This window comes from Podarcis gaigeae (genome assembly GCF_964106915.1).
Source record: "Podarcis gaigeae genome assembly, chromosome: 2".
Taxonomy (NCBI): domain Eukaryota; kingdom Metazoa; phylum Chordata; class Lepidosauria; order Squamata; family Lacertidae; genus Podarcis; species Podarcis gaigeae.
In genome coordinates this window covers 111,578,693-111,606,178 of record NC_139679.1, presented here as the reverse complement: position 1 = coordinate 111,606,178, position 27,486 = coordinate 111,578,693, and the positions used below count along the sequence as shown (strand labels likewise).

General features: G+C 45.6%; 3 protein-coding genes across 7 annotated transcripts in view; 2 read left to right on the top strand and 1 right to left on the bottom strand.

Annotated features, from left to right (window-relative positions):
- Positions 1-27,486, bottom strand: part of LOC310837993 (killer cell lectin-like receptor subfamily F member 1) — a 77,677-nt gene that overhangs the window by 32,304 nt on the left and 17,887 nt on the right. The window lies entirely within an intron of this gene.
- The window catches only part of LOC310837960 (C-type lectin domain family 2 member E-like), a 35,657-nt gene that overhangs the window by 7,622 nt on the left and 549 nt on the right, over positions 1-27,486 (top strand). For 2 of the 5 annotated variants that reach the window (XM_083725223.1, XM_083725222.1), the window contains exons 2-5: positions 21,823-22,387; positions 25,571-25,684; positions 26,628-26,818; positions 26,921-27,027. In XM_083725223.1, coding sequence (XP_083581349.1) covers positions 22,189-22,387; positions 25,571-25,684; positions 26,628-26,818; positions 26,921-27,027 — 611 coding nt within the window. In that variant the 5' untranslated portion in view covers positions 21,823-22,188. Of the gene's footprint in view, positions 1-18,246; positions 18,757-19,818; positions 19,866-21,822; positions 22,388-25,570; positions 25,685-26,627; positions 26,819-26,920; positions 27,028-27,486 lie in introns of those variants that run through there. The other 3 variants (XM_083725224.1, XM_083725225.1, XM_083725226.1) reach the window with 3 other exon arrangements.
- On the top strand, positions 1,278-9,391 carry LOC310838091 (C-type lectin domain family 2 member B-like; the record flags this gene model as incomplete). The annotated part of the gene is made up of 4 exons (XM_083725485.1): positions 1,278-1,425; positions 3,013-3,206; positions 3,309-3,415; positions 7,962-9,391. Coding segments are annotated over 4 exons (663 nt in total), but the record flags the coding sequence as incomplete, so codon positions are not given.

The window sequence follows — 27,486 nt, the reverse complement described above, 5'->3', positions numbered from 1 at the left end:
GGGCTGATTTCCTTAAGAATGGATACGTTTGATCTTCTTGCAGTCCATGGGACTCTCAAGAGTCTCCTCCAGCACCATAATTCAAAAGCATCAATTCTTCGGTGATTGGCTATCTGTTAATGATTCATACAACGGGTTGTGCTGCCCTCTGCCTTCCTGCATTGCCTATGTGACATTTGGCATGCATCACATTCCATTCAGTTCCTGCAGTCACTTCAACCTTTGCTTTAACATCACGAAAGTTCTTACTAAAAACTGGATTACTACTGTGTTTTATGTGGGGCTGCCCTCCAGCCTAGCTGTGAAACTCCAGATTTTGCAGAATGCCTAGACCTCTGATGGAGGCAGATGGTTGACAGTATGTGGCACCTCTGCTAAAATGTTTGCAGCTGATGCACATACATTGCTAAGCCAGGTTCAAGGTTTACATATACAAAGCCCAGAAGAACTTCGGTCCAGGGTACCTTAAGAGCCACCTGAGCCCTTATATTCCAGCTTCATCACTAAGATCATCCATAGGAGCACATCTGGGTGTCTCCATGTCTCAGAAGCCTAAGTGACCTCATTTAGAAGCTGGGCATTTAACGCCACCAGTTCAAGCTGTGAAAGGCTCTTCCAGCAGAGATACATCCGGCATCTTGACTTTTGACTTCGAAGCATCTCTTGAAGATCTTTTCTTATGCCAACAAGCCTATACAGCAGTTTAAAATGTTGTTGATCTCCTAGTTATTTTAATGATTTATATATTTGTTTTACTATTTCTTCTGGTGATTTTTGTTTTATTGTACAAATATTATTGTGTAGCACCTTGATAGTTTAGGAGATGGTGGCATGTAAATACTTTTTAATAAAATAAATAACTGGTGACTCACTAGCCATGCGCAGAGGCCTACCAGTTGGCTGACTTTGTGGTGGGAGGCACCAAGCCTATGAGCTTCATGATGCCACAGGTGAACTCAGTTCATCTCTTACCCTTCCAACATCCCGCTGACCAAAATTGGGACATTTCTTTTTTTGGTCCCCACCTGACTTGCACTACAAGTCAGACTCAGACCAAAAAATGGGACATTCTGGGATGCAATCAGAAGCCAGGATTGGCTTCTTTATTTCCAGGATGTCCCGCATAAATCAGGACTGTTGAGTGTATGACATCTTGCTGTGATGCAAGCTTGAACTCACACCTTCAATGTGGGTGGAATACCCAGGCCTTGGTAGACTTGGAGCCCCCCAGATACTCTGGAGTTTCTAGAAGGACTTGTCCGGCATCTTGCTGAAACCAAGGAAACATTAACACTTTATTTCCCTCTGCAGGTTTGAGCAAGAATGTAAAAAAGAAACTCGCTTTTACTGTAATAATTGTGAGCTTGCTGCTTAATGTCATTCTGATCATTTCCATCATCATCATCAGAAGCACTGCTTTATCAGGTAAGTGAAGAGCCATTTTGCTGTAACTTCTGCCAGGTTATCAACAGGCCACCTGCTCTCACAGATCTCCTTTCCTCAGCAGCTAGAATACCTTTATTGGCGTTCAGCTGAGGTAGCCTGGAAGCAGTTGCAGATGGGGGCCCACATTCAGGCAAGGTAGACTTCATGTACTGTAATAATAGACCAATATGCACATACAATATACACACACAATATGCAACAATTTCAAGTGATTTAAATTGTACGATACAATTCTAATCAAAAGCCTATCTCAGGGAGAGTCAACTAGGCCCTGGCTGTGTATTTCATGGATAGTCAATTGAGGTCGACTATCTATGGTTGAGCCACAAGAGAAGCTGCTCTATGTCCTGCAAGCTCCTGAGTTTTTGGACAGAGATGGGCACAGGGCTGTCTGCCCTCCCTCCTATCCTCATTTCCCCACCCTTATCCAGCCCCGCCTGGAGATGATGGGGGTCGACTGGAGACCTCCTGCACACAGTTTTTGTGTGGTTTATTTGCAATTATGTTGTTATACTGTATTTTTATGCAATTGTCCTTATGATGCTTGAGATGCTAAACAAGAACAGCTACAAGCCTCCTAGCACATAAGATTAAGTCCAGTGCCACCTGGTGACTAAATTGCACACTGATGTTATCCACACATCATCTTACTTAAGAATCTGACAGGTCCTTCAGGTTTCCCTGAGTTTCCTTATGCTTTCTTGTAAATGTTTTCTGTCATGGCAGGACACAGTTCTGATCCAATGCTCCTCTCAGGGAGAGTCAACTCTTATGAGGAATCAGGTGCAGGGACCTGCCTGGCTTGGGATGTGTGGCAGCCATGGGAGAAGCTGCTCCATGTTCTGCAGCCTCCTGGGCTTGTGGACAGAGATGGGCCCTAGGTTTGCTGCACTCCCTCCTACCCTAATTTACCCAATCTGTTCCTCATGCAGAGGAAGCACCCTTATCCCGAGTCAAGACTTTTAGTCCATTTCACCAGTGTTGTCTCTGGAAGTAGCCCATTGGGTGCCCTCTAGACACTGTTGGTCTACGACTCCCACCATCTGAACATCACCTTGGCTCCTACTGAGTCTACACTGCCTGGCAGTGGCTGCCCAGGGTTTCCAACATGGATCTCTACCTGGAGATGCTGTGGGTGGAACCAGAAATAGTTTGCATGCAGATCATTTGCTCTATAACCTTTGGTCCCTCTTGCTGAGTACTGTCTTTCCAGGCAACCAATGAGATGTCCTCTAGATGTTGTTTGGTTACAAATATCATCAGCCCCAACCGACTTGTGATCTGACTGGCAGTGGCTCTGAAAGACTGTCAACCTGTAGATGCTGAGTTCTTCATGCAATGTTTTTGTGTGCTATATTTGCAGTTATGTTGTTTTGATATATGGTTATGAAATGCCTGATTTTGAGATGTATTTCCTTTTTCTTTGTTGTGAGCTGCTTTAAGCAGCATATGAATAAGATGATGGTGATGAGTGGAGTACGCTGCCTGACCTTTATTTTTGGTAGGACTATTTATAAAATATAGATAGTAATCTGTCTCACTTTCTGATACTCTTCTTATCAGTAGTGAGAAGTTGTGAAGTATTGCCTACCGCCCTACCTTCTCCTTCCACTCCAACTGAGTACTGTCCGGACGGCTGGATTGGCTACCAAAGGAAATGCTACTATTTTTCAGAGAGTGAAGGAAACTGGACTTCTAGCCAGAATTACTGTGCCTCTTTCAATGCCTCTCTGGTCATGATTGACTCCCAAGAGGAGATGGTAAGTGGAAAGATACAGAGCACAGTCTGAAGCCTTAAATGGAGTTGATTCTACACTTGGATGAGGGTTGAAAATGTATTCACACTTCTTTTCTTTATTAAGAGCTTCTTGAGACGATACAAAGGTCCTGCTGACCACTGGATTGGTCTCCAAAGAATGGATGACCAGAAGCCTTGGAAATGGATCAATGACACCATTTTCAATAACTGGTGAGATCTTTTTTCCCCTGTTGTGTGCCAAGAAACAAATGCCAAAGTACAGAAACTGGAAATTTGGCAGAACCAGCCATTTGAATGTCCGGGCTATGAAGAATGTTTTGCTTTTGGAAAAAAAAATCTTTAAAATATATATATATATATTGATGTTTTTTAAGTTGTGAATATATTAAGGAGGGAGGGCAGAGACATGGCTATGGGGTGGGGCTAGGCAGGAATTTGTGCCAGGTGAAGCCTCCAGAGGGGTGTCATTGAGTCTTCCAGCCTGAGTGTGCTTGTGTTTGTGTGTGTCTGTGTCTGTGTGTATGTATGCAAATATGCTTGGTGGTGGGGTGCCAAACTGGGTCTTTGAAATACTGCCTAGTTTCACCCTTGGGGGAAGAGACAAAAGGAAGGGGGAATTTTAACCCCCTGCAAAACGTCAGCTCACATGAACAATACAATCATTACATCCATCTTGGTTTACACATAAAGCTTAATATATGCCACCCAAAGCTATGCCTTGCCAGTTGCGAGGGCATGCGTGGAGCCAATACCCTCTCAGCCTGCTGCCTTACTCAATAGCCACCCCAGCTGGGGGCAACCCCTAGGCAAGGGAAAACAGGTTCTTTGGATCTCACTGGATGGAGGACTGACAGACCATTGAGTGAAGAGATCCTTTACAGTGGTACCTCGGGTTAAGAACTTAATTCGTTCCGGAGGTCCGTTCTTAACCTGAAACTGTTTTTAACCCGAAGCACAACTTCAGCTAATGGGGCCTCCTGCTGCCGCCTCACCTCTGGAGCATGATTTCTGTTCTCATCCTGAAGCAAAGTTCTTAACCCGAGGTAATATTTCTGGGTTAGCAGAGTCTGTAACCTGAAGCGTATGTAACCTGAAGCATATGTAACCCGAGATACCACTATAGACAATAAGTAAAGATTTTAAGCAAAGGAATAATAAGCAGAGATATAGGGATATAATAGGCTCATCTGCATGTCCTCTCCAGCCACTGGATATCTCCGTTTCTTCAGGCTGGCTGACGGTCCTTTAGTTAGGCTCAAAGCCCATCTTTATGCTCCAGAATGGTTCATGTCAAGATTGCCACTCTTCTTCTGAAATCAGGGGCTTTTATACCATTTGCTGGGGTCCTGAGCCAAGATTTGTTGCTGTTTAGTCGTGTCTGACTCTTCATGACCCCATGGACCAGAGCATGCCAGGCACTCCTGTCTTCCACTGCCTCCCGCAGTTTGGTCAAACTCATGTTCATAGCTTCGAGAACACTATCCAACCATCTCATCCTCTGTCTTCCCCTTCTCCTTGTGCCCTCCATCTTTCCCAACATCAGGGTCTTTTCCAGGGAGTCTTCTCTTCTCATGAGGTGGCCAAAATATTGGAGTCTCAGCTTCAGGATCTGTCCTTCCAGTGAGCACTCAGGGCTGATTTCCTTAAGAATGGATAGGTTTGATCTTCTTGCAGTCCATGGGACTTTCAAGAGTCTCCTCCAGACCATAATTCAAAAGCATCAGTTCTTCGGCAATCAGCCTTCTTTATGGTCCAGCTCTCACTTCCATACATCACTACTGGGAAAACCATAGCTTTAACTATATGGACCTTTGTTGGCAAGGTGATGTCTCTGCTTTTTAAGATGCTGTCAAGGTTTGTCATTGCTTTTCTCCCAAGAACAGGCATCTTTTAATTTTGTGGCTGCTCTCACCATCTGCAGTGATCATGGAGCCTAAGAAAGTAAAATCTCTCACTGCCTTCATTTCTTCCCCTTCTATTTGCCAGGAGGTGATGGGCCCAGTGGCCACGATCTTCATTTTTTTGATGTTGAACTTCAACCCATATTTTGCGCTCTCTTCTTTCACCCTCATTAAAAGGTTCTTTCCTGCCAAAGCTAGATGGCTTTCAGGCAAAATTTCTACGATCTCTGCTGCAGGTTCTTTAATTCCTCCTCACTTTCTGCCATCAATGTTGTGTCATCTGCATATCTGAGGTTGTTGATATTTCTTCCGGCAATCTTAATTCCGGCTAGGGATTCATCCAGCCCAGCCTTTCGCATGATGAATTCTGCATATAAGTTAAATAAGCAGGGAGACAATATACAGCCTTGTCATACTCCTTTCCCAATTTTGAACCAATCAGTTGTTCTATATCCAGTTCTAACTGTATCTTCTTGTCACACATAGATATTTCTCAGGAGACAGATGAGGTGATCAGGCACTCCCATTTCTTTAAGAACTTGCCATAGTTTGCTGTTGCTGACACAGTCAAAGGCTTTTGCATAGTCAATGAAGCAGAAGTAGATGTCTTTCTGGAACTCTCTAGCTTTCTCCATAATCCAGCGCATGTTTGCAATTTGGTCTCTGGTTCCTCTGCCTCTTCTAAATCCAGCTTGCACTTCTGGGAGTTCTCGGTCCACATACTGCTTGAGCCTACCTTGGACAATTTTAAGCACAACCTTGCTAGCGTGTGAAATGAGTGCAATTGTGCGGTAGTTGGAGCATTATTTGGGATTGGGATGTAGACTGATCTTCTCCAACCCTCTGGCCACTGCTGAGTTTTCCAAACTTGTTGGCATATTGAGTGTAGCACCTTAACAGCATCATCTTTTAAAATTTTAAATAGTTCAGCTGGAATACCATCACTTCCACTGGCCTTGTTATTTGCAGTGCTTTCTAAGGCCCATTTGACTTCACTCTCCAGGGTGTACCTGGGGTGTACGAGCCATCCATATCTTTCTGGTATAATTCCTCTGTGTATTCTTGCCACCTCTTCTTGATGTCTTCTGCTTCTGTTAGGTCCTTACCACTTTTGTCCTTTATTATGGTAATCTTTGTATGAAATGTTCCTTTCATATCTCCAATTTTCTTGAACAGATCTCTGGTTCTTCCCATTCTGTTGTTTTCCTCTATTTCTTTGCATTTAAGAAGGCCTTCTTGTCTCTCCTTGCTATTTTTTTGAAATCTGCATTCAATTTCCTGTATCTTTCACTATCTCCCTCGCATTTTGCTTGCCTTCTCTCCCCCGCTATTTGTAAGGCCTCGTTGGACAGCCACTTTGCTTTCTTGCATTTCCTTTTCATTGGGATGGATTTCGTTGCTGCCTCCTGTATAATGTTGCGAGCCTCCACCCATAGTTCTTCAGGCACTCTGTCCACCAAATCTAAATCCTTAAACCTGTTCCTCACTTCCACTGTGTATTCATAAGGGATTTGATTTAGATTGTATCTTACCGGCCCAGTGGTTTTTCCTACTTTCTTCAGTTTAAGCTTGAATTTTGTTATAAGAAGCTGATGATCTGAGCCACAATCAGCTCCAGGTCTTGTTTTTGCTGACTGTATAGAGCTTCTCCATCTTTGGCTGCAGAGAATATAATCAATCTGATTTCGATGCTGCCCATCTGGTGATGTCCATGTGTAGAGTCGTCTCTTGTGTTGTTGAAAAAGAGTGTTTGTGATGACCAGCTTGTTCTCTTGGCAGAACTCTATTAGCCTTTGCCAAACTCCAAGGCCAAACTTGCCAGTTGTACCTTTTATCTCTTGATTCCCTACTTTAGCATTCCAATCCCCTATAATGAGAAGAACGTTCTTCTTTGGTGTCACTTCTATAAGGTGTTGTAAGTCTTCATAGAATTGGTCAATTTCAATTTCTTCAGCACCAGTAGTTGGTGCATAAACTTGGATTACCGTGATGTTAAAAGGTCTGCCTTGGATTCGTATTGAGATCATTCTATCATTTTTGAGATTGCATCCCAGTACAGCTTTCACCACTCTTTTGTTGACTATGAGAGCCACTCCATTTCTTTTATGAGATTCTTGCCCACAGTAGTAGATATGATGGTCATCTGAACTGAATTTGCCCATTCCCGTCCATTTTAGTTCACTGATGCCCAGGATGTCAATATTTATTCTTGCCATCTCATTTTTGACCACATCCAACTTACCAAGGTTCATGGTTCTTACATTCCAGGTTCCTATGCAATATTTTTCTTTACAGCATTGGACTTTCCTTTCGCTTCCATGCATATCCGCAACTGAGCAATCTTTCGGCTTTAGCCCAGCTGCTTCATCAGCTCTAAATCTACTTGTACTTGTCCTCCACTCTTCCCCAGTAGCATGTTGGACGCCTTCCGACCTGAGGGGCTCATCTTCCAGAGTCATAACTTTTATATGCCTGTTGTCTTTGTCCATGGAGTTTTCTTGGCAGGGATACTGGAGTGGCTTGCCGGTTCCTCCTCTAGGTGGATCACGTTTGGTCAAAACTCTCCACTATGACCTGTCCATCTTGGGTGCCCTGCTCAGCATAGTTCATAGCTTCTCTGAGTTATTCAAGCCCCTTTGCCACGGCAAGGAAGTGATCCATGAAGGGGAGCCAAGATTACGTAATCTTAAATTTAAATGTATTAAATTAATATGAATGAAGCTGTCTTCTGCAGTATTCTTCAGGTGAAAATTAGCTTCCAGGTCTTCCTGCACATATGCTGGGGGTCTCTTTTCTGTGGCATGGTCTTATACTTGTTCTCAGGGATACTATTTCTACCTTCTATTGCTTTTTAGGTTTAAAATTCGGGGAGGAGGAACATATGCTTACTTAAACCATCAGGGTGTTGCTAGCGCCAGCAGTGCAAGTGAAGAACCCTGGATCTGCAGCAAACCAGTTGCTAAATGTGAAACAGCACAGGATTCTAACTCCGGCAGATCGTACTCCATGAGGAATGCAGAATCCTGTAGCCTCCACAACAGAGGAGAGAGATTGGGCTATACACCCTAGCAATTGAATCTGTGGGTGTTGGTGGAGGAAAAACCTCGCTTGATTTCATTGGGTGGTCCAGATTTTGAGTGTGGTGCAGATTTGTGGTTTCCTGGGCAATGTTGGGAGAGAGACAGAGGAAACGTTAATTCTCCTTGACGTCTCAGTGGTATCCTGAAGGATACCATTGACCACGGTGTCCTTCTGGAGCGGCTGTCCAAGTTGGGGGTGGTTGGCACGGCTTTGCCATTTAAATATAAATTGGTTTTATTTGCAGATGAAAGACTTCTGCTTATTTCAAAGCCTCAATCTAGTATTCCTAATTTGATGAACGCAACGGATGATTTGGGTAAAATATCAGGATACTCAATGAATTGGTCCAAATTGGAATTGATGCCAATAGGTGAAAATCTAATTACTCATTCATTTAAGCAATACCAATTCCAGATTTGTATCAAATCTATTCAATATCTAGGTCTGATAATACCAAGAGATATAACTCAGTTAGTAACAGTAAACATAAATGAAATAATAAAAGAGGCTTCACTAAATATTGACAGGTGGGAACCATTAAACCTTACCTTTGGGGGGAAGATGCATGCTCTCAAAATGAACATTACTCCCAGATTTGCTTATGTCCTGAGAGGACTTCCAGCTTTTATACCTGGGTCATATTTTTGTCTTTGGAGCTCAAAAGTACTGTTGCCATTGCCCAAGAGGACTGCCTGCTGAGGGCCTGAAGGGATCTGCCCTGGCCCTCTCTCCACCTGGCTTGGGGCAGGGCCTTCACAAGGACTGCGGCTGCTCAGCAGAGAGTTCTCCTCTTTTAAATTGTTTTAATTTTGTTATGTATTGAGGTTCTCATCCTGGCCAAAAGGAGTATCGTGTATGTAGTTTTCACTCAGGTCCACGTCAGTTACTTTAGGCGGGAAACCCTGGGTTGTTGTTGCTACAATGTTGACAGCCGGCTGCCTATAAAAGCAGGCCGGCTGTTTGCTGTTCAGTTCTGTCCCAGCTTACAAATAAAGAGCTGCTTTGGAGATATCGCTGCGTTGTCTGCTATGTCTACCCACTATTTAACACTGGCAACGAAGGTGGGATTGATGGACATCAGAGCACAGCCAGACGCAGCTACCCTCTGAGATGAGCTGAACACGGAGCTGAAACACGGAGCGAAATGACGGAGCAGAACCAATTCAGAGCTGACTGTTCTGGTTAGAGCACTGTGTTCCATCCATCGCCCCAGGCAGAGGGGGAGTCAATTAACAACTACACTGCTGCCCTCCGACAGGCTGCAATGCACTGCGAGTTCCGAGACTTAGACGATGCCCTGATGGATCAAATTGTCTCCCCGCCAAGCCATACCTCATGCTGCAGAAAGCTATTGAGGAGGCCATGGCCTCAGAAGCTGCTGAACTCTCCGCCCAGGAAATCCACAAGGCCACCTGGACTCTGGTACTGGCCCTCGGTGATCCAGCAGGGTTTCCAAGCGCCCAGCATAATTAAAAGACTATATTCACTGGACAAAACTGCACATGTAAAGCTGTATGGTGAATAGGGACAATTAATATGCTTATGTGCCATACTGAAACCAATAAGGGTATTGCTGTATGTAATGGAACCACTATGGTTGTAACTAATGCCTTATCTCGGTGGGGAGGGGTGTTTTGTATTGAAGTTCTCACCCTGGCCAAAAGGAGTACCGTGTATGTAGTTTTCACTCAGGTCCACTTTAGGCGGGAAACCTTGGGTTGTTGTTGCTACAATGTTGACAGCCGGCTGCCTATAAAAGCAGGCCGGCTGAGCTGTTTGCTGTTCAGTTCTGTCCCAGCTTCAGTTCTGTCCCAGCTAGAGTTATTCAGGCCTAACTGCTAACTGTTGAGTCACTCTGACATGTGACTTAGCAGCCAGTTTCTCTTTGTGCTCTCTGTAAGATTTCAGTCAGAGTCTGTCTGCCTCAGCTGTGAGCAGAGTTAGTATGTAATCTGAGTCAAACTGTTTGGAACCATGTTGTTTATAAAGAAGTTTATTTTAACCCAGTAAAGCTCTTATTCTTTAAAACTCTGCATTATTCATTTATGCTGCGCGTCAAGGGGGAGGGGAGAGAAAGGTGTCTCTTATCCCTTCCCCACCTCTTCTTGGTCTTCCTCAGGAACAATAACAAGCTGCTCTGAGATACAGTAGCGGTGGGAGGGGATGGCGAAGGAGGAGGGAAGAGGAGCGCCGTGTTTTCAGATTGGGGACAGCCTCCCCCCTCCTTCTCCCCAACCTGTGGCAGGACCAGACTCCAATTTCTCGCCTCTTGACCCCTCAGCAAACTTTTTATTCCCCCCTTCTCTCCCCCCTTTTCTCTCTCCCTACCGAAGATTTTTTGGGGCTGGGGACTGGGAGACATTTTCTCACACGTGTCTAGAAATCACCTGAAGGGCTGCAGAGATTTCTCGTTGGTGTTGCTGAGAGAGGAAGAGGGGCGGATTTGTGGGAGGAATCAATTGATGGATAGTTGTTTGAAAAGGAATTAAGTTATTATAATAATAATAATAATAATAATAATAATAATAATAATAATAATTTTTATTTATACCCCGCCCTCCCCAGCCAAGGCCATGCTCAGGGTGGCTAACATGCAATAATAAAAACAAGTTGAATGATTACAACTTAAAAACAAAATTAAAATACAACATTAAAATATTGAAACATTAAAGTATTAAAATGTAGCCTCATTGCAGGAGAAGGAAAAGAAAAAAGAAAGAGAGGGAGGGAATCAAATTGGCTCCAAGCCAAAGGCCAGGCGGAACAGCTCTGTCTTACAGGCCCTGCGGAAAGAAATCAGATGCTGCAGGGCCCTGGTCTCATGAGGCAGAGCGTTCCACCAGGCCCGGGACCACTAGGGTGTTGCTATTTATGGACCTTGAGGCTCTCTGTGGGGCATACCGGGAGAGGCGGTCCCATAGGTACGAGGGTCCTAGGCCGTGAAGGGCTTTAAAGGTCAAAAGCAGCACCTTAAATCTGACCCTGTACTCCACCGGGAGCCAGTGCAGCTTGAAAAGCACTGAGTGAATATGCTCCCATGGCAGAGACCCCGTGAGGAGCCTCGCTGCAGCATTCTGCACCTGCTGGAGTTTCTGGGACAGCTTCAAGGGCAGCCCCGCGTAGAGCGAATTACAGTAGTCAAGCCTGGAGGTGACCGTCACATGGATCACTGTGGCCAGATCGGGGCGGGAAAGGTAAGGGACCAACTGCTTGATGCGGCGAAGGTGGAAAAATGTCGCCTTGGCTGTTGCTGTAACCTGCGCCTCCATGGAAAGGGAGGCGTCAAGGATTACGCCCAAACTCTTAACGGAAGGCACTGGCACTAATTGCCCCCCCCCCCAAGAGAAGGGAGTTGGTCCCTCATCCCCATACTAAGTACCCACCACAAAGAGAAGAATAAAACTATTTACACCTATCCTTGCCCTCAGGGCTTTCCTGAAGATGGGCTTTGTGAACACCTGGCTTCAGCAAACTCCTTCAAGGGCTATCTGTCTGGTCCTTGTTATCTTTCCCCACTCTCTAGGGAGGGGGGGTGTATGTGACTCTGTGCCTCAGGGATTATGGAGGCAGGGGAAGCCCTGGATTCCCCTCTTGCAGAGAAGTCATTAGCCATTGGAACAAAGGAAATGGGTCAAACTGTTGAATTTTGGCAATTATTTGCTGCTATATTGGATAGTCGCAGGAAACAGTATGATACCTGGTATCCACTTATTGCTACAGTTTTATAGGCTACTTTTAGAGGTTGTGGTGGGGACGGGATTTTGGGGGAGTCGTTTAACTCCCCCACCCCCACCCCGTTCCTGGTTTTAACAGTGTTAAATACTTTATGAATTCTTAAAGTTTCGTTTTAAAGTTTCTTGTTTAGGTTTTCTTTCCACAAGGCCCTTAAGATTTTTTTTGCCTCTCCCTCTCTGCCTCCAAGTTTCTCAAACAAGTCATGGTCAAGGCAGTCTCACAGTCTGGGCACTCAGCCCAAGACCTCAGAATCAGCAAAGGCAGGGGAGGAAATTGCAGCTGTGGGACAAACGGGAAGCCCCCCCGCCTTCCATTCCCTGACTTGCAGTGGTAAACAGGAAGAAGAACACATACCATCTGCCATGGTTTCTTCCTGAAATGGCTGCAGCCACCCAGCAGAAGAGAGGCAAAGGAAAAATGGACTTGTCCGAAATTCCTCATGAATGTGAGCACTGTCTGCATGGAATGGCAGCAGTGGGGAATAATAATAATAATAATAATAATAATAATAATAATAATAATAGTTTATTATTTATACCCCACCCATCTGGCTGAGTTTCCCCAGCCACTCTGGGCAGCCCCCAATCAAGTGTTAAAAACAGTACAGCGTTACATATTAAAAACTTCCCTGAACTTAAGATGTCTTCTGAATGTTAGGTAGTTGTTTATATCTTGAGGTCTCAAAATTTGGCGTCCCTTGCCCTCCATTCTACAAAATGGTTGTGGTGAACTCTGCTGCACCCCAAGGCACTGTGCCCCCCTAAATCTGCCCCTGATGTCAGGCAGGTGTTCAAATTCTCACATGTCCTGAATATAAAGATGAGAAGGGTAAAAATAATAATCTTGGTTACCAAGCCCTAGGAGTTTGTAGGAGCTGAAGGGGGAGGGGGGCTATGAGGAAAAACCAGCTCATTCGGACTTGCCTAGGCAGGATCCAAGTTGTACCTCCACCTCTCCTCCCCACGGCTGTTCTCAGAAGCAGACTCCGCAGTCCCTTGCAACTTTTGAAAATGAAAGTTGAAAGGAGCAGCGTGAGGTGGCTTACAGGAAGCTGACTTTTACAGAGCCAGGCAAATTGATCTGTCTACCTCAGTCAAAACAAAAAATTCCTTCCAGTAGCACCTTAAAGACCAACTAAGTTAGTTCTAGGTAGGAGCTTTCGTGTGCATGCACACTTTTTCAGATACGTATCTACTGGAAGGAATTTTTTGTTTTGACTATGGCAGACCAACACAGCTACCTATCTGTAACTGTCTACCTCAGTGTTTTCCACACTGACTGACAGCTGCACTCCAACATTTCAGCCAGACTTGAGGAAGGTGTGGAGCAACAGTGGTGTGGGTTGGAGGGGGGAGATGGCCTATGGAGAGCCCAGAGGGCTAGTCAGGTACACCCCACAACTAGGGGAGCGGATGGCTCTGTGGTCTCAACCAGGGATGTCCAAGAGGTCGATCGCAATCTACCGGTCGATCATGGGGGTGTCCCAGGTCGATCGCTGTAGTTTTGTAAGTGATCTCCCTGTTGCTCTTAAGCAATTGTTACGCACATTGCCCCCTCTTTGAGAAGTTTATTTCCTGGCAGAGTTTGGGAAGGCAGGAGGTGAGCTGACTGTTGAGCGATTGATTTAGCACACTCCTTCTCCTAAAACCAACCTGGCGAATCCTTTCCAAAAGAAGCTTAACAACTTTGGCTCCCCTCCCCAAAATCATAACAACTTAACTACTGCCAATGACAATGGGTAGATCAAAGCCAGTCTTTTTATACTTTGAGTAGATCGCAGTCCCTTGGGAGTTGGATGTGTCTGGTCTAAACCACTGAGCCTCTTGGACTTGCTGATCAAAAGGTCAGCAGTTCAAATCCCTGCGACGGGGTGAGCTCCTGCTGCTCCATCCCAGCTCCTGCCAACCCAGCAGTTTGAAAGCACACCAGCAAGGGTAGATAAATAGGTACCACATCGGCAGGAAGGTAAATGGCATTTCCGTGCAATCTGGTTTCTGTCATGGTGTCCTACTGCACCAGAAGTGGTTTAGTCATGGCCCAGAAAGCTGTCTATGGACAAATGCTGGCTCCCTTGGTCTGAAAGCAAGATGAGTGCCGCAACCCCATAGTCGCCTTTGATTGGACTTAACCGTTCAGGGGTCCTTTACCTTTTACCTTTTACCCCACAACTGACCCATTTTGAGCTGGATATTGTGGATCACAGAAGCCAATCCCAGCTTCTGTTTGGATCCCGGAATATCCCATGAAGACTAGCACCTTGGCACGAGTCAGCAAGGCTGCGTCTGACCCTGCGGATGAGCACCAGACCACCTTCTGGGAGTGCTTTTGTTTAGTCGTTTAGTCATGTCCGACTCTTCGTGACCCCAGGGACCAGAGCACGCCAGGCACTCCTGTCTTCCACTGCCTCCTGCAATTTGGTCAGAGGGAGTGCTTTGGCGAGCATCAAAGTAATAAATAATAATAAGAAATGTTTATTTATATCCCACCCTCCCCAGCCGAAGCCGGGCTCAGTGCAGCTAACATCAATAAATAATACAACATTCTAAAACCATTTCATTATAAAACTAATTCAAATCAAATTAATGGCAACCATTCGGCTAGAGTTCCGTGAGGATTGCCAAGGGAGGGGGTCAGGCTGTGCCCTGGCCAAAGGCTTGGTGGAACAGCTCTGTCTTTCAGGCCCTGCGGAAAGATGTCAAGTCCTGCAAGGCCCTAGTCTCTTGTGACAGAGCGTTCCACCAGATTGGAGCTACAGCTGAAAAAACCCTGGCTCTGATTGAGGCCATCCTAACCTCTCTGTGGCCTGGGACCTTCAAGATGTTTTTGTTTGAAGACCGTAAGTTCCTCTGTGGGACATACCAGGAGAGGCGGTCCCATAGGTACGAGGGTCCTAGGTCATATAGGGCTTTGAAGTTTAAAACCAGCACCTTAAACCTGATCCTGTACTCCACCGGGAGCCAGTGCATCTGGTATAGCACCGGGTGAATGTGATCTCGCAGCGAGGACCCCATAAGGAGTCTCGCTGCGGCATTCTGCACCTGCTTGAGTTTCTGGGTCAGTCTCAAGGGCAGCCCCACGTACAGCGAGTTACAATAATCCAGTCTGGAGGTGACCGTCACGTGGATCACAGTAGCTAGGTCAGGGCGAGAGAGGTAAGGAGCCAACTGCTTAGCTTGGCGGAGATGAAAAAATGCCGCCTTTGTTATAGCTGCAATCTGCACCTCCATGGAAAGGGAGGTGTCGAAGATTACACCCAAACTCTTAACGGACGGCACAGGCACTAATTGCGCCCCCGCAAGAGATGGGAGTTGCCCCCCCAATCCCATATCGTCCCTTCCCAGCCAAAGGACCTCTGTCTTTGAAGGATTTAACTTCAACCGGCTCCCACATAACCATCCAGCCACAGCTTCCAAACATCCCAAACCCAAAACTCTGGACAAACTGGGCGAGGGGGCGCATAAAGATGTTGAAAAGCATTGGGGAGAGTATCACACCCTGAGGCACTCCACACACCAAGGAGTGGCGCGATGACAATTCCCCCCCAAGCACCACCCTCTGTCCCCGACCAGAGAGAAACGAGCGCAGCCATTGAAGGCCCAGGATCCCCACATCGGCAAGGCAGTGGTCCAGGAGTTTCGTGATCGACCATGTCGAAGGCTGCTGACAGGTCTAGAAGAATCAGCAGCCCCGACCTGCCTCGATCCAGCTGCCTGAGGAGATCATCTGTTAGGGCGACCAGAACCGTCTTGGTCCCATGACCAGCGCAGAAGCTGGATTGGAATGGATCCAGAGCCGATGTTTCATCCAGAAACCCACCAAGCTGTTCAGCAACCACTCTCTCAATCACCTTACCCAGGAACGGAAGATTCGAAACCGAGCGGTAATTGGATAGATCTAAAGGATCTAACGATGTTTTCTTTAAGAGCGGGCGCACCACTGCCTCCTTCAGTTCCCCTGGGAATGTCCCTGTGCCAAGGGACAAATTGATTATATCCCCCAGGGGGGCCTGCACCTCATCTGGATACGCTCTAATAAGCCAGGATGGGCACGGGTCAAGAGGACAGGTGGTGGGCTTTCCAGCTCGGAGGAGTCTGTCCACATCGGCTGGGGATATCCGGTCAAAGTGGTCCAATACTGGACCCGAGGACAGTCGAGGGGCCTCCAGTTCTGTTATTGTATCCAAATTGGCAGGAAGGTCATGGCGGAGCAACAGGACCGTCTCCGCAAAAAAGCTCGCAAATGCCTCATTGCTGTGTGTCAAATTGTTATTTAAATTTGGCTGTCCTTCAAGGAATTCCTTCCAGTAGCACCTTAAAGACCAACTAAGTTAGTTCTAGGTAAGAGCTTTCGTGTGCATGCATACTTCTTCAGATACACTGAAACAGAAGTCACCAGACCCTTCTATGAAGGGTCTGGTGACTTCTGTTTCAGTGTATCTGAAGAAGTGTGCATCTCGTAGGTTTTCATAAAAACCCTATAAGATGTTCTTGTGGCTCCGTCGCGGGCACCCCGCCATACTCGCTCTAGCCGTCTGAGGTCCCGCTTCATTTTCCGGAGCTCCTCGGTAAACCAGGGAGCCCAGTTTCTGCGGGGTCACAGAGGGTGCTTAGGTGTGATCTCATCGATGGCTGCCAGGAGCTGGATATTCCAGCCCTCAACAAGCTCAGTCAATGAGTCACCAGGGGGAGCAGGGTCCCGCAAGGATTGACAGAATTTATCAGGGTCCATCAGCCTCTGTGGGTGAGCCCAAATCGGCTCGCCACCTAAGCAGGGTGGGGGTGGAAAGTCAATCCTGGCTTTCAGAGCATAGTGATCAGACCATGGCACCTTCATCGAAGGAGACATGATCACATCTATACCTACGCCAAAGATCGAATCCAGCATGGGGTCTGCTTGATGTGTGGGGCCTGAAACAAACTGGGAGAGCCCTAGTGTCGATGAGCGCTGCAACCCCATAGCGGCCTTTGACTGGACTTAACCATCCAGGGGTCCTTTGCCTTTTACCTTTTACCCCGCAACTGACACATTTTGAGCTGGATATTGTGGATCACAGAAGCCAATCCCAGCTTCTGTTTGGATCCCAGAATATCCCATGAAGACTAGCACCTTGGCACGAATCAGCAAGGCTGCATCTGACCCTGCGGATGAGCACCATACCACCTTCTGGGAGTGCTTTGGAAATCATCAAAGGGTCGTGCCAAAGCGCCTCTGGGAGGCGGAGGAGGCCACAGCAGTGGAGGAGAAGGTTACAGCCACAGAGGAGCACAGCAAAGGTGTGAAGGAGGAGGGAGCAAGTATGTGGGCAGGGAAGGGAGGGGTGGGTGGGTGGTGGTGGGTGTGAGCAATGGGGTGGTGAGATGGTGTGGGGTATCCTACTTTGCCCTATCAAAATGTTGGAGTCCTGCTGGTTTCACATGATTCAGAATCATATTATATGGGATTATTATTATTATTATTATTATTACCAGAATGTAATTGAAACTAATAAGATTTTGGAATGCAGAAATAAAGAAAATCATCAAACAATCAAATCTAGCACACGGGGCCCCAGTTTATCTAAATTATACAATTTTGCATTTGAACGATTAGTATTAATAATCGTATTATAAATTGGTATTGTTATAATGAGGCTATTATTGGACTGTAATTGAAAACTAATAAAATTTATTATGAAAAACATGCATCCTGTTCTGCTTCTTGAAGGCTTTGCCAGCATCAGAAACTGCAGAAACTGGCTGCTGGATTGATCCCAAAAGGAGGCAAAAAGAATAATTATGCAAGATAGAATGAGCCTCATAGAAAGTGGGGAGAGAGAAGCTTTTCTCCCTCTCTCATAACACCAGAACTCCATAGAAGCATCCATGGAAGCTGAACGTTGGAAAATTCAGGAGGAAACAAAGTTCGTCTTTATCCAGCACCCAGGAGGCAGTGGTGATTCCCCACTTGGATGGCTTCAAAAGAGGGTGAAGAAAGGTTCATGGGGGAGAGGGCTATTGAGAGCCATGAGGTCTGTGCTTTGCCTCCTTCTGAGTTTCTGGAAACTGCAGGCGGGCAGAGAGCTCTTGTGAGTTTCCCACAGGCATCTGGGTGGCCCCTGTAAGAACAGGGTGCTGGACTCCATTTGCCCTTGGCCTGATCCAGCCGGGCTCTTCTAATGTTCTTATAGTCTTATGAAGCTCAGTCCTCATGCTGAACCAGAGGGGAATTCAGGACCAAGAAAAATGAAAGGAGAGGCAAGGAAGGAAATCCCACCCCTTTTAGTTCTGGCTTCCCGGTTGACTTCAAACCACTGCAGGAAATCAGTTCCAATTCCAGAAATCCAGGAAATTTAGTAGCAGCTGCTGACAATAGGTCTGTATAAGGGAATTTGGCACCACCTAAAAAAATCAGTGAGAGCTGGACCATCAAGAAGGCTGATCGCCGACGAATTGAGGCTTTTCAATTAAGGTGCTGGAGGAGACTCTTGAGAGTCCCATGGACTTCAAGAAGATCAAACCTATCCATTCTTAAGCAAATCAGCCCTGAGTGCTCACTGGAAGGACAGATCATGAAGCTGAGAATCCAATACTTTGGCCACCTCATGAGAAGAGAAGACTCCCTGGAAAAGACCCTAATGCTGGGAAAGATGGAGGGCACAAGGAGGAGGGGACGACAGAGGACGAGATGGTTGGACAGTGTTCTCGAAGCTACCAGCATGAGTTTGACCAAACTGCGGGAGGCATTGGAAGACAGGAGTGCCTGGTGTGCTCTGGTCCAGGGGGTCACGAAGAGTCGGAAACAACTAAACAACTAAACAACAACAACAAAAACATTATGGTTGCTTAGAAAGTTGAGGTACATAATTATAATCTGCTTTAATATTTTTACTTTTGTATGTTTTAAATTAGGGTTGTATTTTTCTCATTTTATTGTTTTATCTTTTTGTATACTCCTGTGAGGGTTTTACAATAAAGTGGTGTGTGAATCTTATGATTCCCAGGTTTGGGGAGGCAGAAACAGGGACTCTCCTATGCATGAGTAGGTTAGGTTTGTCACTTTCAAAAAAATAGTGAATTCTTACTGCATGGTGCTACTTAGCCATTTTTTATGGAGCAGATTTTGGGCACCTAAACGCTACCCAACTTTTGTGATACCTTGCAATGGCTGCCTCCTAAACATTAAGATCTTTCATTATTTTTTAAATCTCATTGTCTTTTGCATTCCTCCCTCAAGAGGCTCCATAAAATAATAGAAGCCAATGCTCTTTTCAACTTTCTGCAGGCATTTTCTTTTTGCTTCGTTCCCTTAGCATTTTCTCTAAAGTACTGTAAGGTTGTCATTTGTTAGTCTCAAACTCAGCAATAGCCAAGTTGCCAAATGGCACTAGGACTTCAGCAGTTGTTTCTCCTTCTGCACATTGAGGGTGACCACATTCCCCACTGGGAGGTCCTGCCCTTTGTTTGTGGGGTTGATTTTAAATCATGCTAAAAATTCTTTTACACTTTGTGCCCAAGAATGCCTTCAGCCTCTAATAGGGTTGCACTGTTCTCTGAAGCAGGGGAGAAGACCCTGGGCAATTGAAACCATCTCTAGATCCAGGCTGGGGGTGACATTAAAGGCTGGGTGGGGCACACAAAAGCTTATACTATGGGTCGGCAAACTAAGGCCCACGGTCTGGATCAGGCCCAATTGCCTTCTGGATCCAGCCCACAGACAGTTTGGGAAAGGGCGTGGGGATTCTCATTGTTCGGGCTGTGCCATTTCCCCCCCCCCCTACACACACCGCGGCAGTGCCTCCTCCCTTCTCCTACTGGCTTCTCCCCGCCCTGCCTAGAGGAGGAAGGGGGCTGGGCTTTGTTGGATCAGCGTCAGCGCTTGAGGGGCCGCCATTTTAAGCAGCCCTTCTCTAGAGCCAAGTCATTGTCCCTCCGCCACCACCAGCCCCTGCCACCCACAACGCACAGGTAAGCTGTGTCCTTTATAAAAAACTGCATCTGTGGGATCTTTGTGGGGCCTGCCTGGCATGCTGTGTCCTTTTATTTAAAATGGGAGGAGGACTACTTGCCCCCCCCCCACGCAATGTGCATAGGAATTCGCATCCCCCCCCCCCAAAAAACCAAATATAGTCCGGCCCTCCACAAGGTCTGAGGAACAGTGGACTGGCACCCAGCTTAAAAAGTTTGCTGACCCCTGGCTTATACCCAAAACATACTTAGTTGCCCTCTAATGTGCTACTGGACAATTTATTTTATTTTCCTAACATTCATTGGGGCGGGGTAGAGAGAGAGAGAGATTGGAGGAAAGCCAGGAAAGCATCTGAGAAAGGGAAGGAGGAAAGGAGTGAGAAATGTTTCGGGTCTGGAAGCACGAGGAAACCCAGGACCTCAGGAATCAATGAAAGATCAGGCTGGGGAACGGGCGCAGGCAGTGCCAGATTTATGTATAAGCTAAACAAGCTCTAGCTTAGGGGCCCACTCTCTTGGCCCCCCCCAACAAAATTTAAAGAAAAAAACCTTGGATGTTCATTTCCAAAACAAGATAAAAAACAAATAAAATAAAACCTACACATAGCACAACAGTGTTATGTGTCGTGTAGGCTCCTAGGATGTGAGTAATGGGTCCTGCCTGCTAGCCTGCTCCCTAAAATATCACATGCCTACATTCTGCCTACATTCTGCATGGACTGGTTGCATGGCAACATGGGCAAATGGCTTTAGATACCTATGAGGTCCATAAATTGCCATATAGCATATATTCAACACAAAAAACAGCGACAATTTGTTGTTGACAAAGGACAGCTTGACATATAAAGGGCCCCATTAGCTTCAGGAGCTTAGGGCCTCATCAAACCTAAATCTGTCCCTGGGCGCAGGGCACATCTGCAAGGGGAGGGAGGATCTCATGGGGGGGGGGCAGGCCAGGCAGGTCCTGTTGCTGTGCAGATGCCGTCCTCTGTCCCTCTCCCTGCTGGATGCTGGGCTGGGATTAAATGACCATGGAGCTCGCAGGTGACTGCTTCCGTCCTGCCTCTCCCCTCCTGTTGCTGCCGCCACTGCCGCTTCCTTCCCCTCTTTCCCAGGAACATTTAGATTCACAAAATGTTTAGGGGTACACGTACTCCCGCGTGGCCCCAGAAAAAAAAGCACTAAATATACGGCTGGCTTTGTTTGATTGGGAGAACTGCTAGAATACATTTGGGCGTCATGAGGGAGGGGAGGGGGAGAATGTTCCCTTGTGCAAGGAGAAACCATGTGCTAACTTAACATTCTCTTGGCACTGCTAGAAACACAACCCAAAGTTCTCACCCCCTCATTCAATATAACAGGGAATCTAAAAATAGCTATACTGTTGTTCTGGCTTCAGAGAAAAGTGGAAGAAATTTGCAGAAATATGAGCCTCTCTGGATTAAGCCTGTCAAATTTTAGGCAGATCCATTCAGAGGTTTTTGTGCTGGACACCTTAATTAAAGTGGGTCAGACCTCACCTGGAGTACTGTGTCCATTTCTGGGCACCACAATTTAAGGAGGATATTGACAAGCTGGAACATGTCAAGAGGAGAGTGTCATTTTCTGATAAGGCTTGGAAACCAAGCTTTATGAGGAGGAGGAGCTGGGTAGGAGGAGACTGGGGGGAAATATAATACAATAGCCATCTTCAACTATCTCAAGGGCTCCTCCCTTTTGCATTTACTCAACGCCTTTGTTTCATCAAGTAGATGTAGAAACATTACTGTAATCATTTAGACTAAAAAGAAGCAATATTTCATTTGTGAATTTTCCAGCTCTATAAATTAGTATATGAAAGACCACCATTAGGGCTTTTTGGGGGGGTGGGGACTATACTAGCATGGAAGCAAAAGTGACCTTTTATAGAATTCAAGAAGAGATAATTCATTTCTCCTCTGTAATTTTCTCTCCACAGAGGAATCTTGGGACATTGATGTCATGATGAAAATTGATGTTGTGGTGAATTTTTGTGTTGCAAAAGCACAGAATTGGTACTTCAGACTCTGAAGAGGCACTGGTAATAAAAGGAGTCAGGAAGATAACACAGGGAAGTAGAATACATATTCAGTACAGCTTGGCTGGACAAAGTATCCGATTAAAGCACACTATTAAGTAGTATTTTAAAAGGGTGTTTTCTCACCACATTACGTAGCCCAAACTGTGCGTGAATCTGTAATCCAGTGATCTGCTTTAAACATATCTCAAGAAACTGCAAAACTCTGTGTAACTAGAGCTGAGTAGCATTTGCTGTGAGGTCTCTGGATCCTGGGAGAAAGAAAAGATGGTTTCCTCTGAAACTGAAAAGACAGAGCAAAGGCTCCCTATGATTCAAGATGCAGCTAAGAACAGGATAAGTAATGGAAATACCAAACAAGCAAGAGTTAAGCAAAAACAACAACAACAACAACAACAACAACAACAACAACAACAACAACAACATGAAGCAAGAGTCTCTCCGAAACTGAGGCATTCTCTATATGGTAAGTGAGTCTGATGAGAGAGGCATGAGTTTGTCTCCACCTACTGTCAGAAAAGTTACCGATTTGCTGCTGGGATGAGAGCTGTAAGATGTAGGCCAGCTAATCAAATTCATGGAGACTCTAGTTTATTCAGGCAATTAAAAGCAGTTGGAGAACCCCTGTTTGACTGACTTCATAACTTTGCCAAAACAAAAAAAAATTCCTTCCAGTAGCACCTTAAAGACCAACTAAGTCAGTTCTTGGTATGAGCTTTCATGTGCATGCACACTTCTTCAGATACACAGATGGACTTCCATTTCATGCGGCTCAATGTGGTGCCTTCCATAGTTCCAGTTACAGATAGGTAGCCGCGTTATGCAACACTTTTCGGAACATATCATTCAAAACATCTTTTAGGTTCCTCTTTCTTTCAGGAACCCAATCTGGCCAAACATGTGTTGACATTAACTGATATATATATATATATATATATTTGCTTTCGTAGATTTTCACGGGTACAGGAATGCAGGTTTTGGTGTCCTCGGGTGTCTTCCCGTGTAAAAGTTGGGGTGTCTAGGCGACGTTTCGACGAGGTCTCACTCGTCATCTTCAGGCTGGTGCTTTCGGCTTCTTGTTACTGGAACAGAGCGGGATCTCAATGTTTGAGTTCCTATAAATACTGTAGAGGGGGTGTGGTGTCTAGCCTCCAATGTTCTGGGCAGAGAGGAAGTTCCCAGGCTAGTGTGCCTTTTCTTCTTTTGTTCCTTAATTACTTGAGAGATACCTTGAGTGATTTCTTGAGTGATATCCTGAGTACCACTTAGGTGGGTCATTAGGTGTGGATTAGTTGCTAAAGTCTTTGTGTCTTGACCTCTTGAACTTTGTGAAGAGTTTTCCTGAGAAGATGGCTGTATTGCACTTAGTTGTGCTTTGGCTTGGCTTCGTGTATAGGGGCGAGCTGTGACTTTAGCAACTAATCCACACCTAATGACCCACCTAAGTGGTACTCAGGATATCACTCAAGAAATCACTCAAGGTATCTCTCAAGTAATTAAGGAACAAAAGAAGAAAAGGCACACTAGCCTGGGAACTTCCTCTCTGCCCAGAACATTGGAGGCTAGACACCACACCCCCTCTACAGTATTTATAGGAACTCAAACATTGAGATCCCGCTCTGTTCCAGTAACAAGAAGCCGAAAGCACCAGCCTGAAGATGACGAGTGAGACCTCGTCGAAACGTCGCCTAGACACCCCAACTTTTACACGGGAAGACACCCGAGGACACCAAAACCTGCATATATATATATATATATATATATATATATATATATATATATATACTGAAAGCAGACACTCAGAGCTGCATATTGCTGACGAACCACTTTGCTGCCTAGTCCTTACATTTGGACCTGATTTTCTTTAACTGTCAGTTATGCCATCCTCCGTATATAATTAATATAGCTACCTTAATACATCTGCTAATCCTAGCCGGTGTACTACAAACTTCTATTTTGATTTATTTGGTTGAGGCAAGCTTGAAAATTCACTATCCTGTATTGAATGAATAAAGCTTCTTGTAGCACAGGGAAATCTTGTTTGGTTGAACAATTCATTTTAATGCATTTTGTTTTGCACATTAATGGATCTACCTATGATGTGTTGGAACCAACCCTATGTTATACAGAAATGTGCAAGAGCTCAAACAGTATCCCCTTAATGGTTTGTTTTACAATCAAGGTTAAAATGGTTTCAGGATACAGTGGAACCTCTACTCACATACGGAATCCCTTCCGGAGGTCCGTTCATGAGTAGATCCGGGTTGCTGGTAGAAGCGCCATTCTGCGTGTGCGCATTCGGCAGCAGCACCATTCTGCACATGTGCAGACGCACATTGTTCGCCAGTAGGGGCGGTGGTAAGTCGAGGTTCTATTGTATTTGCTTGAGGTTGCTGCACTAGCTTGAGATGCATGAACAAAATATTGCATTCTGCTTCGAAATAGGATAGAGATTCCCTTCTGGCAGACTGCTGCCAGTGGATTTAACAAGGCTGCCACTATTTGTCTCAGAAGCCCAAGTGACCTCAGCTAGAAGTTGGGCATTTAGCGCCACCAGTTCAGGCTGTGAAAGGCTCTTCCAGCAGAGATACATCAGGCATCTTCACTTCTGACTTCTAAGCTTGACTTGAAGACCTTTTCTTATTCCAACAAGGCTATACAGTTTAAAATGTTGCTATACTGTTTAAAATGTTGTTGATCTCCCAGCTATATTAATGATAAAAACATAAAGGTACCCCTGACCATTAGGTCCAGTTGTGGACAACTCGGGTTGTGGCGCTCATCTCCCTCTATAGGCCGAGGGAGCCGGCTTTTGTCCGCGGACAGCTTCCGGGTCATGTGGTCAGCATGACTAAGCCGCTTCTGGTGAACCAGAGCAACGTACGGAAATGCCGTTTACCTTCCCGCCAGAGCAGTACCTATTTATCTACTTGCACTTTGACATGCTTTTGAACTGCTAGGTGGGCAGGAGCTGGGCCCGAACAACGGGAGCTCACCCCGTCGAGGGGATTCGAACCGCTGACCTTCTGGTCGGCAAGTCTTAGGCTCTGTGGTTTAGACCACAGCACCACCCGCATCACTTTATATTAATGATATATTTATATATATTTACAATTTCTACTGGTGATATTTGTTTTATTGTATAACTATTATTCTGAAGCACTTTGATAGTTTAAGAGATGGTTGCAAGTAAATGCTTTTTAATAAAATAAATAACTAGTGACTCACCAGCCATGCGCAGAGGCCTACAAGTTGGCTGATTTTCTGGTGGGAGGCACCAAGCTTCATGATGCCACAGGTGAATTTGGTTCATCTCATATCCTTCTAACATCCCATTGACCAAAATCGGGAAGTTTCTTTTTTGGCCTCCAGCTGACTTGCACCAGAGCACAGGACCAAAAAAATGGGACATTCTGGGATACAATCAGAAGCCAGAATTGGCTTCTGTAATTCCCGGATGTCCCACATAAATCAGGACTGTTGAGTGCTATGACATCTTGGTGTGATGCAAACTGACACCTTCAGTGCAGATGGACTACCCAAGCCTGGGTAGACTTGGAGCCTCCCAGTTATTTTGGAGTTTCTAGAAGGACTTGTCCGGCATCTTGCTGAAACCAAGGAAACATTAACACTTTATTTCCCTTTGCAGGATTCTACAATAATGGAAAAGAGAAACTCGCTTTTAATGTAAAAAATGCGAGCTTGGTGCTTAATGTCATTCTGATCATTACCATCATCATCATCATCAGCATTGCTTTATCAAGTAAGTGAAGAGCCATTTTGCTGTAACTTCTGCCAGGTTATCAACAGGCCACCTGCTCTCACAGATCTCCTCTCCTCAGCAGCTAGAAGAGCTTTATTGGTAACCTGGAAGCAGTTGCGGATGGGAGCCCACATTCAGGCAAGGTAGACTTCGTGTACTGTAATAACAGACCAATATGCACACACAATATACGGTATGTTATATTGTAGCCGAACATAGCAGACGACACAGCGATTTCTCCAGAGCAGCTCTTTATTGTACGCTGGACAGAACTGAACAGCAAACAGCTCAGCTGGCCTGCTTTTATAGGCAGCCAGCTGTCAACATTGTAGCAACAACAACCCAGGGTTTCCCGCCTAAAATAACTGACATGGACCTGAGTGAAAACTATCTACAGTATCCCCCTGCTGGCCCAGGGCGAGAACTTCAGTACATAACACGGTACATACACAATACGCACACAATTTCAAGTGATTTAAATTTTACGATACAATTCTAATCAAAGGCCTTTCTCAGGGAGTGTCAACTAGACCCTGGCTGTGTATTTCATGGATAATCAATTGAGGTCGACTATCTATGGTTGAGCCACAAGAGAAGCTGCTCTGTGTCCTGCAAGCTCCTGAGTTTGTGGACAGAGATGGGCACCCTTATCCAGGCCCCCTGGAGATGATGGGGGTTGACCAGAGACCTCCTGCACACAGTTTTTGTGTGTGGTATATTTGCAATTATGTTATACTGTATTTTTATGTGATTGTCCTTATGATGCTTGAGATATGTTCCCATTTTCTTTGTTGCAAGCTGCTTCGAGCAGGATTCCTTTTGTGGAAAGGCAGCACACAGATATAATGTTGATGAGTGGAGTACATTGCCTGACCTTTATTTTGGGTAGGACTGTTTATAAGCCGTGGATAGTGATCTATCTTACTTTCTGATATCTTTCTAGGGACAAGCGCAGTATTGCCACCTGCCCTACCTTCTCCTTCCACTCCAACTGAGTGCTGTCCGGACGGCTGGATTGGCTACCAAAGGAAATGCTACTATTTTTCAGAGAGTGAAGGAACCTGGACTTCTAGCCAGAATTACTGTGCCTCTTTTGATGCCTCTTTGGTCGTGATTGACTCTGAAGAGGAGATGGTGAGTGGAAAGATACAGAGCACAGTCTGAAGCCTTAAATTGAGTTGATTCTTCACTTGGATGAGGGTTGGAAATGTATTCACACTTCTTTTCTTTATTAAGAGCTTCTTGAGACGATACAAAGGTTCTGCTGACCACTGGATTGGTCTCCAAAGGGTGGATGACCAGGAACCTTGGAAATGGATTGATGGCTCCATTTTCAATAACTGGTGAGATCTCTCCCCCCCCCACCCCCCCCCCCGCGTTGTGTGTCAAGAAATAAATGTCAAAGTCCAGAAACTAGAAATTTGACAGAACCAGCCATTTAAATGTATGGGCTATGCAGAATGTTTTGCTTTTGAAAAACTCTCTCCCCCCCCCCTCCCTCCACACACACACACACACACACACACACTTTTGAATTTATTCAGGAGGGAGGACAGAGACATAGCTACAGTGGTGGGGGCCTGGGGGCGGCTAGCCAGGATTTTGCCCCGGGTGAAGCCTTCATAGGGGTGCCATTGAGTCACCCAGCCTGAGTGTGTGCTGATATTTCTACTCTTCTTCTGAAGTCAGGGATTTTTATACCATTTGCTGAGACCCTGAGACAAGATCACATAGTCTAAAATGTAAATGTATTAAATTAATATAAATGAAGCTGCCTTCTGCAGTTTTCTTCAGGTGAAAAT